General features: G+C 55.0%; 1 protein-coding gene across 1 annotated transcript in view; it reads left to right on the top strand.

The window, feature by feature from the left end:
• The first annotated feature begins 241 nt into the window (after positions 1-241).
• The window catches only part of LOC121673101 (1-phosphatidylinositol 4,5-bisphosphate phosphodiesterase gamma-1-like), a 31,949-nt gene continuing 19,215 nt past the window's right edge, over positions 242-12,975 (top strand). Inside the window, exon 1 of the mRNA XM_042046152.1 lies at positions 242-511. Within this exon, the coding sequence (XP_041902086.1) occupies positions 310-511 (202 nt within the window). The 5' untranslated portion in view covers positions 242-309. The remainder of the gene's footprint in view (positions 512-12,975) is intronic.

The raw sequence follows: 12,975 nt of genomic DNA on the forward strand, positions 1-12,975 counted from the left end.
AGCACCGGGGTGCGTGTCCCCCCGCGGGGATGCTCCGGCCCCCGAACCCCCCGGCCGGCAGCACCGGGGTGCGTGTCCCCCCCGCGGACCCCCCGCGCTGCGCGCCCCGCTCCCGCCTCCGCGCCGGGATCGCTCCGCCCCTTCCCCTCCCTCCTCCCTCCTCCTTCCTCGCTCCTCCTCCTCCTCCTTCTCCTCCTTCTCCCTCGCCTCCTCCTCCTCCTCCTCCTCCTGCTCTGCTCCCCTCCCGCGGCGGCGGCGCGGGGCGCGGCGGGGCTCGGGCGCTCCCGCTCCCCTTTGTTCGCTGCGCCGATGGCGGCCGGGCCGGGCGGCGGCCCCGGGGCCCCCAGCGAGGCGGAGGCGGCGCAGCTCTGCCGCAGCCTGGAGGTGGGCACCGTCATGACCCTCTTCTACTCCAAAAAGTCGCAGCGACCCGAGCGGAAAACTTTCCAGGTGAAGCTGGAGACGCGTCAGGTCACCTGGAGCCGCGGCTCCGAGAAGGTCGAGGGGGCCGGTGAGTGCGCGGCGGGGGGACCCCGGCGGAGAGGGGCGGCAGAGGGGCTGCGCTCCTTCGGGCGGGGGTGCGGGGCCGGAGCCCTCCCGGGAGCCGCCGTTCGGGGAGCGCCGGGGGCTGGGTGGCGAGGAGGAAGGGGAAAAAATGAAAAATAATGAACCCCCAGGCTGTCCGTGCCCGGCATTTCCCCGCGAGCAGCCTGGGGGGCGGAGGGGGGTCCGGGTCCCAGCGCGGGGCCGGCCCCGACCACCCTGTGCACGGGGGATGCGCGGGCTGGTGCCGCCACTGCCGCCGCCCAGCGCCGCCTCCCAACTTTCGGCATCCCTGATCGGCACCAAACTTCCCCTGGGATAAACGAGGTGTTTTCCCGGGTGGTGCCTTGGCGAGCAGCACCTAAGGGCCGTAGGGAGCATCAGAAGGAGGCAGGATTAGTGTGAGCCCTTTCGCGGTTGCACGTCGGAGCAACAGATGAGACCAGACGGAAAACGCAAAGAGTAGGAAAACCAACCCAGAATGTTGTACTGTAGTTCCGTCCTCTTCCCCGTTGCCCTCTGCATATCAGCCAGAGGGTTATGGCACAGGGTCAGGCGAGTGCGGTGCTGCTGTAACAGCACCGGTTCCTGTGCTGGATGGGGACGAGGAGGACAGAGGAAAGGATGCATAGGAAACGTGAGCGTCAAACCACAAAGATGTGTGGGAACGGGGTGAGATCTGGCATGCCCTGCACTCTTATCCTCGGTGTTGGTTTCCCAGGTTCTCTTAAATTATCTTTCCCACCCCTGTGTGCACCAGTACGAGGCCAGGGTCTCTGTCCTGTGCTGGACGTGAGAAAAAGGGGATGTGCACGAAGGCCAGGTGGTGGGAGAGCTGGTGCTGGCTGTGGCACTGGCCTTCCCCATGCTGAGGGATGCAACTGAGGCCCAGCAAGGCCAGGGAGGAGTGGTCATCTCTCCTGGCAAGTGCTGCTGGCCCAGGGTGGAAAGGTGGGATGCTGTCAGTACCAGGGGCTCGGATGAGGAAAGGGCATGGTGGCCGCATCTCTGGCAGGTCCACAAAATGCCACAAAATGGGGCTTTGGTTTGCCCTAAGACCCTTCAAGTCCTCTACCTTCTGCCTTGTGGTGTCTCCAAGCAAGTCTGGAGGGAACCTTGGGCTCTTTTAGCATCATGAGAATGTGAAGCTCCCCCATCTCTTTCCCAGAATAGCCTCTGGGAGTGATGAGGCAGTGTGAGAGGGAGGAGAGAGCAGCACTCTATTGACCCTGGGATTAAGTTGTTCTTAAACTAAGGCACAGCAAACATTGGTTTTGCTGGGGAGACTCTGGTCTTGGGCAGAGCCTACAGACCACGTGTGCCCATGATGGGACAGAGGTCCCCACTGGTGTCTGCACAGGTGATTGTTCCTGGGGACAGACCTAGGTGTACCCCTGTAACCTGGGACCTTCACTTGGGGGAAGTCTAGAGAACTTTAGCTTCTGTACCAGAACTGTGGGCGTAACAATGCTAAAGCCATGGCTGCAAGGAATTATTGTGCTGTGCAGACATCCAAGAGCAGACCAGTGAAAGCAAAGAGAGTGTCCCAGGGACTGAGATGATCATGTTTCTTTTAATGTCACAGTGGAAAATTCCTTGGGGCTTCTCTACTGTGCCACAGGCGAGTTGTCTGGCTGGTGGGTTTGGGCTCTGGGCTCTCCAGGTGCCTCCCAACGCTCACGTGTGACCCTCCCAAGGGGCAAGGTGGGCTTCACTGGACACAGAGGACATCAGACTGAAGAGCTGCTGTATCTTCAGCCCCATCTCTCTGATGCTGGATGCTTCCCCCATGGCCTCCTCTCTCACCTGAGCATCTCGCCCTGTCCTCGGTCCCCTCCTCTGGTGTCACCCAGCACCCTGAGCTTGCAGGGCTGAGGAGCAGAGCTTTGCTTTAACACTTCCTGGACAGAACTGTGGGAGCTCCAGGTGGAAATATCAGCCTGTGTACACAAATAGTGACTGGGTTTCTAGGCAGGCAAGGCAGAGCCACGGGATCGATGGCCAGCAGTGCTAGGTTCTTGGCCAGCTTCCCTATTTTTATCTGGATGTGCTTTCTGGGCAGAAAAAGGATGCCTGGGAAAAGCCAGGTGTGTGACAGCTCCTGGCAAACACACAATTCCCCTCCTGGCTCATCCCCTTGAGGCCAACATTGACATGGCCATGGTGGGAACCAGAGGGGGAAGTAATCTGGAGCTGAGCTTATCACTTCCAGTGCAGGGTAGTTCCAGCCGTGAGCAACGACTGATCCAGTACTACCCATGAAGACAAGCCATGCCAGCATCAGGAGCAGTAGGTTGGGGCTGGTAGGAAGGTTGGATTTTGCTTTTAATGGTGGTACTGGTTTGGCCCCAGCTTGCACTGTGAGAGTAGCCAGCTGTCAGGAGGTGAGATGTTCCTTCCCATGGAACAGCATCCCCACCAAACAATGTCTGGGGGCCTACAAGTTAAAGACTGCTATGTTCATGGGTTGGTAATGGATGTTCTTGTGTTTCTCTAGAGCTGGAGACCACCAGGGAGCTTTAGACCACCCTGGATATGAGTTAATTGTCTAAGTAGGAATGATTCTGGGGTTTTGTCCATTTCAGAACAGGTGAATATCCACAGTATATCACATACTGTGGAGGTTTTGGGCTCAGGGCATGCCTATGTGGATGGCCATGTCTTGGAGAGGTTTGTCTCCATGGACACCAAGTATAGATGATCTGTACTCCTGTCTCTGCTCCTGGTGGGTTGTGCAGAAAGGAGATGTGTATTTGTCCCAGGGAGGGGTGGGCAAAGATGGGGGACCTGGCTCCATGCCTGACAGTGTTGGGGAGAGCACAGCCCCCGTTGCTGCAGCTTGGGAAGCTCCTGTTGCATGGTGGGCAGTGCACGAAGGGACAAAGGGTCAGCTGGCTCATCTGCAGGTGGCCTCAAGCACGTGGGTTAAAGCTGCAGTGTGCCAGGAGGAGAGGGCTCTGGGCACAGCCACTGCCATCGTGCTTTGGTGTGGTGCTGCTGATTTCACAGCTTTGCCATCACTGTCAGAGGTGTCTTGGAGCCGCTGCTGCCCCAGGATCTGCGGGGGCTGGTCTGTCAGTACTTCTGATCTCTGCTGAACTCTGGGGGCTTGCAACAGGCAACCAGTTCTTTGCCTTAAAAACCATGTTTGGGTGGTGCTTGGCTTTCTGTGCACAGATGTGGAGCTTAGAGGGGAGCAGAGCCTGAGCAGGCTGAAAGTCACCCCAGTGCTGGAGAGAGGTCCAGGGAACCCCTGTCCCTTGTGCCTGTGGCGCCTCAACAGCGTGGGGCTGTCATTCTGAGTTCCCTCACCCTGCCACGCTGCCCTGCCCAGAGGTGATGTGCCACCCTTTATTTCAAGTTACTTACTGAAGCAAGCAGAGTCTGACTAACCTCTGCAAGGAACTTTTGGCACTTAAGGACAAAGGCTTCTGTGTGCTTCAGCATCTCCTAACAGCAGGGAGCTTGGACCAGGGAGATGCTGGCTGGGGAGGAGCTGTGTAGATGTGGCACCTGGGGACATGGTGTGGACCTGGCAGTGCTGGGTTAATGGTTGGACTGGATGGTCTTAGAGGACTTTTCCAACCCTAATGATTCTGTGATTCTGTGAAAGGTTGGGTGGCATCACCACGTGTGCTGTAGATGGACAGGTAACCAGCCGGCCTCACTGGCCACCATGAAGCTGCCCAGCTTTGCCTGCCCGTGAGCTGGGAGGTGCTGGGAGACCACGAGCGGGGAGCCCTTGCTGGTGTGAGAGCCCTCTCCTCATCCCCTGCCTTGTGTAGGGCTTTGTGAGCGCTGCATAAAGAGTGACCTTGTGTGCTGACTGTCACTGTGTGTGTCCCCCACGTTTGCCCTCCGTGAGCAGCTCCGGCTGGGCAGCGGGCAGAGCAGGGCCTGCAGCCAGCTGGGCTGCCACAGGAAGAGCCTCTTCTCTTGGACAGGACCCTGCTCTTCGCTGAGCTCTTCAGCTCACTCCAGAGTGCTGAGAATCTCTGCGAGCTGAGGGCTGGGAGGAGGGGGAAGCTCTCCTGGGCAGGAAGCCTTTCCCTTTCCAAAGCAGTTGCTTTCTTCTGCTGTAACTTTTTCAAAACTGTGCAAAATGCAATCCTGGTTTGTGCCAACAAAAAAAAAAAAAAAGAAAAGAAAAAGGCGTTTTTTTTCAATTAATACTTGTTTTTATCCATAGGGTTCCAGCTAGGTTTAATTACCAATGCATTGCTTTCTCGCTAATCAACTCTGCAGAGGGCCTGGCTGCCACAATAGGAAGAGTGCTAATAATTTTCTATTCTTTTTGTTAATCACCCAGAGCAAAGTAGAGCTAATCTCTCAAGTCAGTTGTCTTTTATGGTTTTTTTTTTTCCTAAACTTCCTGTGTTAACTGATTCTTTATTTTTAATAAAAAAGGGTCTTGCATTCTTACCTCCATATGCTGGGGGCTTATAGGCCAGCTTCAAATTAAACTGTTTGCCTTGAAACACGTCAGAAAATTCAGAGAGTTTGCTCAGAGAGTGAGCTGAAAATTTGGAGCAGATGTTTGTTTTATAGGAGAGAGAGAGGAGAAAAAAAACTACCTCAAAAAAACCCTGGTTGCATTCTTGCTTTCAGTGAAATGAGCTCAGTCCCTTGGAGGTGGAGAAAAGCCATTGCCTGTGTGAAAGAAAAGAAATGAGCTGTAAATATTAATGTAAAGTGGCTCTGAAGTGTGGCTCGTACTCGCCTCAGCCGTTTCAAGCACCAGCCTCTTTCATTAGTCCACTGGGGCACAGCGTTTTCTTTCTTAATTATGTTTTTTTTGGGGCCGTTGGCTTAAGCTGAGGAGCTTGGAGCTCTTAAGAAGCGAGCAAGCCAGAAATGGTTTTCAAGGATGAAATAACTTCAGAGTGGGCTCCTCTTGGGGTGCAGGATGGCTTCTGCACTGGAGGGTCCCCTCCTGCTCCACCACCCACGGATGCAGGATGCTGCCCCTCCTGTGGGCAGGAATGGAGGAGGGAACTCACCTTGAGGTGCCTGGAGCAGGGGGCTGCAGAATGGCCGGAGTGGGAAGGGGGGAGCGTGGCTTGTGACTGTCAGAGTGGTTGAAGCTTCCCTTGCTGACACTCTGCCGTGGGAGTTTCTCGAGGGCAGGTTTTTTGTGTTGTTACCAGTCCCCTTCCTGCTTACGATGGGCATTTGTGCTACACACAAAGCAAGTGAGCTCTGCTCTGCCTTCACCTCCAAACTGAAACAGCCTCTCCCCTCACTTCACATCCCTTTGTCATCCCAGTTTTATTCTTGGTAGCATCTTCCAGGAGGAGCAGGTTAAAAGACCCCTGCTCTTGCAGTAAGATGCATTACCTCCTCCTTTGGCATCTCAAAAGCTTCTCTGCAACCTGGGGAGCAGCTGGAAGTTGGCTGGCTGGGAGGGCAGTGTTTCCTCTAGTACCTGCACCCACGTCATCCGTCCATCTGGTTGCTTCCTCTGCCAGTCAGCCACGTGGAAGGAATTGGCTTGTGGGGTTCAAGCCCACTAATTAGAATGTGCTGGAGAGGTTTTGCATAGTGTTGGACTGATTATTTCTCAACTACATCAAGGGCCTGAGTTTTTCAGGGCTTGGCTTTCTCCTCGCCTGTTGGCTGGACACCATGTGTGGCGACAGGAGCACCTGAGTGAGCTGGATCTGAACATCTGGCCTTGCAGAGAGCGTGCAAAGAGGTGCCACGCTCAGCTCCGTCACCTGGCACAGTTCTGTTGTGGGATTTCGTACAGGACTTTAACGTGCCCCATCTCCAAGCTGAGGGGCTGAGCCAGCAGTTGCCCAACCCCGTCTGTGATCTCTCTGCTGCTCTGTTTGAGCTGCCTTGGCTGCTCAAACAGCGTCGATGGCCATCCTTAGCGTCGATGGCCATCCTTATCTCAAAGCATTTGCTCGGCTCCGTTATCTGATGGCAGTGGCTGCACTGTGAACATCCCCAGGACATGCCGACTGTCAGCCGTGCCCGTGGCCTGTCCCCCTGTGAGCAGGCCTGTGACCTCCTGCATATCTTACAGATTGCAGACACAGGAGGAAGGGCTCTGCAGCCTCGGCAGGAGTCAGGGCTAAAGTCCCCAGCCCTGAGCAGTCCTGAGGTCCCAGTCCCCAAGTGCTGCTTGTGGCAGAGCAGGCTCGGCCACTGAGTTGCTCAGGAGTGCAGACTTTGTGTAAATTTTGTGTTCCTGGGAACCTGGGCACTGCTCTTGGGCTGGGACCTTCCCCTCCAGAGAGCACTGGGGCTGTTGTGTCCCTTTGGAACTGACCCAGATCAAACCAGTGTGCCTGGCCAGGATGTAAAACTTGGCAACACTTGGAATGGAGCAGGAGCTCTCAGAACAGACCCTCAGTTGTGACTTGCCTTACAGTTTTGGCTACATCACACAAACTTCTCGAGTTGCAGACTTATTGATGAGCTGCAGCAGCTCAGCCCATGGATGGCAACTTCAGAAGCTGCTGGAAGTGGAGCATGTTTGACTGCGTGTCCAACTTCTCTGTCTCTGCCAAAGTGGGGTCCTGCTGGAGTTGGCTTGACAGACATTTCATGCTGAGCATCTCATCCAGGCCATGGGACTGAATGGCAGGAGCTGTGAGCTCTCTTCCACATGAGCCTGTGATTGCTGTCCTGCAGGACTGTGGGAATACCCCAGCACTACACTGGTGCTGGGCTGTGGTCTGATAGTGACTGGCCGACAGTGACAGTCTGTGCTTTATGCAGGGTCAGCCAAGAGCTGGGCTGGTGGTTTTGGGCTCAGAGGTGTGTGACACTGGCTCTAGGAGCTGTGTGGCCTGGCAGGGCTGCAGCCAGCCCCTGTGCTGTGTCCCTGCTCCCAAGCTGTTGCAGGTTTGGTGAGACCCAGTGTAAAGCTCACAGCGAAGGAGGGTGTGGGGAGTCCAGGAAGAACTTGCAGCGTGTGGTGAGGAGGTGTGGGCCTTTGAGCACAGAAAACCCGAGCAGCTCTGAGTTTAAAACCCACTGTCTGAACCTAAAAGGAAATGTCTGAAGTCAGTGGAGAAGACTTTTTACTTTTCTAGTGTTCTCTGAGGTTTAAGGGCAGTAGAAATCAGAAAATTTTGAAGCTCTTACAATGCTTTTGAAAAGTTCCCCCCCACATCCTCCCTTCTTCCCCTTGGCCAAACAGGCTTGGAGAGTGGATGGTGGACGATGATGCTGGAGTAGAGCAACTGCAGGGATACCTGTCTAGAGAAGGATAAAAGGAGACAGGTCTGAGTATCCAACAGATGTACAGCAGCTGTATGGAGAGAGCTGTGCGGTGCCTGATGTCTGGGGATGCTCACAGAAACCTGTGTCTGTCCCAGCAAACCTGTGAGCTCACTTGGTCATGGTGTTTGCTGCTGCTGGCTGTGCTGCTGGGGTCCCATATGAGATCAGTTTAACATCTATCACAACCCCTGCCAGTGACTGTATCCTGCTTGCACGGGGGTGGGTGGGTGATCTCATGGCTTTTCCCTGCTCATCTGTTCCGCCAAGCGTGGTTTCGCTGCCGGAGGTGTTACATCAGACAGTGGTGGGAGGGTATCTTCCAGACTGGGGAGAGCCCTTAGGAAGGGACATGGTGACAGGAGCCATTCCTAAAGGGACTCTGTAGTGCTGGAAAAAGCTGTCCTTCTAAATGGTTTTAATCTTTAAGTTTTGAGTATTCCTATTTTGCACAAAGTGCTGTTTTACATGGAAAAAGCTTGACTCCAATGAGAAACTTCCTCATTTCTGAGAATTTTCAGCCTTTCTGAAGATCCCCCAGCACTCGGAACTCTAGGCCAGGGCTGTCTGCTTCTGATCTGCCAGGCTCATCCCTCCTGTCCCAGGTGTCCATATCTCTGAGCACCTTGCTGCCTCTCGATCTGTCCTTGTCATCTATTGAACACCTTGATACGCTGGATGGCAGGAGGATTTGGGATTGTGGAGCACCCTGAGCACCCAAACAGCCACGGGCTGGTGTTTCTAGCAGAAGCTGGCCACTCTAAATCTGTACAAGTCAGAGCTTTAGGATGCTGCCAGCCCATACTCTGAAAGTCTTTGTGATTTTTCAAACTACTTTTTAGCTCGAGCTCTGCTGTCCCTGTGGTCTGGTGGCTCTTTAGCCTGATTTGGAATGGGGCGTCCTGAACTTGGCTGGCTGGGGAGCTGTGGAAAGCCTTCTAGAGTCTGGGGTGGACCTCTCCCTTGTTTTCATTTGCAGCTCCTCCCTTCTATTTGCAAACATTTGTGGTTCTGAGGTTTTGGTCAGTGCCCTCTTGTACTGTCAGTAGGGTGCCCCAGAGCGTTCCTGGCTGCCCAAGCCAGGCAAACCCATGGTGCTGGTTTAAAGTCTTCCCAGGGAAGGTCATGGTCTGGCACATGATCTCCTGTGATGTGGGATGCTGTGCTGAGCTGTTTGCCCACTGGCTTTAAGGACACAATGGCCAAAAGCCACAGCAGAAGGGGCAGGACTGTGACTCACAGGTCGTGTTTTCTCCCCAACCCATTACAAATGCATTTCTTTTCTTTTTCTTGGAATATTACTCTTTTTTTTTTCCTGCCTTGACATATGGAATCCCAGACCTGTGCTGCCTTGTGTTTGGAGCTCACCCTTTTATCCATGTGGGGTGTGCAGGATTCCTGCCTTCCCAGTCATGGACCTTCAGGAAGTGACCTACTGACTGAATTGTCTTAGGGACAAGGGTTGCCTTTTCTGCTAGCTCCAAACTCCGTCCCTCAGGAGCTGGATGTGGGGTGTGTCCCCTCCTGCCCTGCTGGGATCCCAGTGCCTGGAGGGATGGCTGCAGGAGGGCCACTGTGCTCTGGGTGACACACAGCGATGCTGTGGCTGCTCTGCTGCCTCCTGACTCCAGGAGCTGTTCCAACTGTCCTCCTCTCCATCTCTGCTGGAGCTCCTCTGATTCCCTCTATGGCATCCTGTGCTCCTCTGCTCCTGGGATTGCCCCGTGCAGAGCCCCATCCTGCTCCCTTTGAGCATCACCCCGTGGTAGGGCCAGGCCAGGCAGGGCTGGAAATCGCCACATCAAGGAAGGCTGTCACTGCAGGCTGTGCTCCGAAGGGACGCTGGGTAGAACAGCTGCTTGAGAGTCTTTTTCCTGTTTACTTGCTCCCAGAAGTGCTGATGGTGTGGTGATTAAGGGACATCCCCCCTGCATGTGCTGGTGCATCCTTCATCCCTCCTCCTCCTCCTCCTCACCTCCGGGGGTGTAATCCTCAGCTCAGGTCAGATAACACGGCTGGCTGCAGGTGGGGGCTTGGCCGTGTTGGGAGCAGGGAATGTCCGAGAGGACTTTCACCCCCTTGGCTCCCTGCCCTGGAAATCTGCGCCCCATAGATCTGCTTCCCAGCTGGCAGGAGGTGGGGCAGGGACTGGCTGGGTTTGTTTGCTGAGCATTTGGACACTGCCTGTCAAGGTCCTTCTTGGTGTGAGGCTCTCGTGCTCCTGGGCTCATCAGAGCAGGACACAGAGCCTGCTGCCTTGTCTCTCCAAGCTCCTGTGCTTGGGTACTTGTCCCTTAGACATCACTCATCCCCCTCTGGCTCCTCTTGCCAGGATTCCAGGGCACTCTGGATACCCCCCTTCTCTCCTGAGCTTGCAGTCCTTGTCCTGTTAAGTCCTTGTCCCTGCCAGCTCACAGCCCTCCTCAGCTTCAGAAAACCCAAAAGCTGTGTCCCTGGTTCCAGAGCAGGCCCCAAGCAGTGCCAGGGCAGTGGGGAGTTGGCTCTGCTTGTCTCTGTGTCCCAGCAAAGCAGCAGAAATTGATTTTTGTTGGATTTTTTTTCTCTTCCACATCTCACATGTCCTGTAGTGCCTTGCGTCAGCCTGTTCTCAAGGTCTTGCTGCTGGTTGGAGTATTGCCCCTGTAATCCCCAGCAGCTCTGGCTCTGGGGCACCTCACCTCTAGAGGTGAGGGCATGAAATTTTTGGAGCATTGATACATCAGGTTTGATATGAACCATGGAGCAGGTTGGAGTACAAGCAGGAAGAGGTCTCCAGTTCTGGGAGGTCATTTAAAAAAAAAACAATCCCAGGTGGTTTCACACCATCACCATGAGCTTCTGCTTCTCCCCCATAAACTGAAAATGCTGTTGCCTGCCGGGGCAGTGTGTGGCTTGGATAGTGTCTGCTCAGTGCCTGGACATCTTCAGTGGATGGTGCTGTAAGGAGGTGCCCTTGGCTGGTTATCCCCCAAAATCTTGCCTTGGCATTGGCAGGTGAAGCCAGCCCAGGGGAGTCCCATTGTGGTTAGTGCCGGTAAAGCAAATCTGGTGGAAAGGGAAGGGAGAGTCACTGTTTCCATTTCCAGCCACGTTGGGACAGGTTTGATTTCACCAGCAGCTGCTCTGGTTCATGTTGGGGTGGGTGGAAGGGACTCTTGCGGAGAATCCAGGGAGGAAGGAGGTGCCAGGAGGAGGTGCCTCCTGCATTTATTGGTTGAGCTGGTCCTGCCCTTGGGCCTCTCCACACACAGTTGGCACGGAGGCAGATCGAGGGGAGGGCACACATCTGGAGTCACATCTGTGCTCTGGCAAATACTCAACCCTGCCAGTCTCAGAACAGCTTTTGAGTTGAGCATGGGGTAGGAAGAGGTCAGGCTGTTGTGGTGACCTCGAACAGCTCAGCAGCAGATGGGATCTTTATCCAATCCTTCTCTTCCCAACATGTCCCTCACACTGCAGAGTTCAAGCCCTGGTAGGGACAGGGACAAGCCACTTCTCTTGCCCACTGAGGGTCCTGGCCTACAGGCACCTCTGTTGTTAAATCGCTGTCACGGAAACGTGATTGCCTCATCTGGTGGGATGGATGAAAACTGAGTCACAGCATCTGAACATGGCTGACATTTGCTGCCACTGTGACAAATCTTTTCTGTCCTTTGGTTTTCACTCCTTGCCTTTGTGCCCTGTCCTGGGGACAGTGTGTGGTCTCTCTTGTCTCCAGTTGCTTTGTGACAGGGCATAATCCCTGGGCATGAAAGTTGAGAAGGCACCTTTGTTGGGTGCAGAAATCCCCAAAATGCTCCAAGGAGAGCTTCCTGCTCTCCTGTCCTGTTGGACACTCGGGTCCCCAGATCCACCTCTGCCAGGGCTTCCTCACTGGCCCTGGCAGGCTCCCGGCTGTCAGGCTGTGAGCTGGTGAGCTGTGCATTTGGAACTGCTGGGTTGCCATATCTGCCCTTCTGTCCTGCTTGGTCCCATCCCCTTCCCCTGACTGGCAGGGAGCACTCTGGCTGGCTGAGAGCCTGGGGACATCAGTGACCCTCTAAGGTCCAGGAGAGAGATGCAGAGATGTTGCACAGAAGGGGTCCCTGTTCAGCCCTTCCATGAAGGACACCTGCTCAGAGAGCGGCTTCCTTGAGCCTCTCACCCCATTCCATGCTGAGACACAGCATGTTTTGGTGCCTCCTCGATCTGTCCCTGTCCACCCGTGGATCTCCTTACAGCTGTACAGAGATCAGCTTCCCTGGAGGGAGGAAGAGTGGCAGAGGCAGGAGCTGTGCTCACAGATCTTCATCCCATCCTCCCTCCGGTTCATTCTGCTCCTTTAAGGTCATTGCATTTCTCTCCCAGGCAGGGCTGAGGGGGATGGAACCCGCGATGCTGTGCAGAATAAAGGTCACCTTGGGGGTGGATTGTGGAGCCTTTCCTAAACAGGCTGTCCAGAGCACCAGTGCTGAGCTTCCCCTTTCCAGATGAGTCAGTGGAACTTTGTGCCTCTCAGACAGAGCGATGACTGAAGGGTCTCTCCGCTGGCTGCCGCCAGCCTGATTTCATCTGGGACAGGGACACCAACATCTTCAGAGCAGCATCTGTGCAAGCAAGATCTGGGGCTTTGCCTCAGCTGGAGCAGCTCTGCCTCTCTTTGGGGTGGAGATGTGCTCCCATGTCCTGTGTGGTGACAGTGCAACAAGTCCAGGGCTCTCACAGGTGCCAGCCTTGTGTGTGGGAGTGGGTACAAGCAGCAGCCCTGGATGCCCGTCTTGGGATTTGGTATAAAACCCCACAGCTTCACAAAGACAAAATTTCCATGGAGGACAAGAGGGATCCCCAGTGCATTCCAGAAGGAGGATTGCTGGAGCCCTTGCCTGGCATCTGCCATCTGCTGCCTGTCTCCTTGAGCTCCCCACCACTGCCTGTGGGCAGAGGCTGTGAGGTAGCAGCATCCTGCTTCACTCACTTGGAGGATCAGCTTTGGTTTTTTACCCATATTTTCTTGCAGCTGAGGGGGAGCGGGAGAGATGTGCTGACGATAACAGGTCAGGCAGCTGCCAGCCCACAGCTGCCTCTGGTTCTCACATCAAGAGGATGTTCAAGAGCTCTTGAAGGCCACCTGTGTGAGGCTGATGCTGGTAAGGCTGCCTGGGAAGAGGCCACCATGCCCTGTAGAAGCAATGTCTGCCCCTCTGTCTCCCTGTTCCAGCC

The sequence above is a fragment of the Corvus kubaryi genome, unplaced genomic scaffold, assembly GCF_017639235.1.
Source record: "Corvus kubaryi isolate FWS band 111438036 unplaced genomic scaffold, C.kubaryi_AGA036_p1.0 65191, whole genome shotgun sequence".
Classification (NCBI taxonomy): Eukaryota; Metazoa; Chordata; class Aves; order Passeriformes; family Corvidae; genus Corvus; species Corvus kubaryi.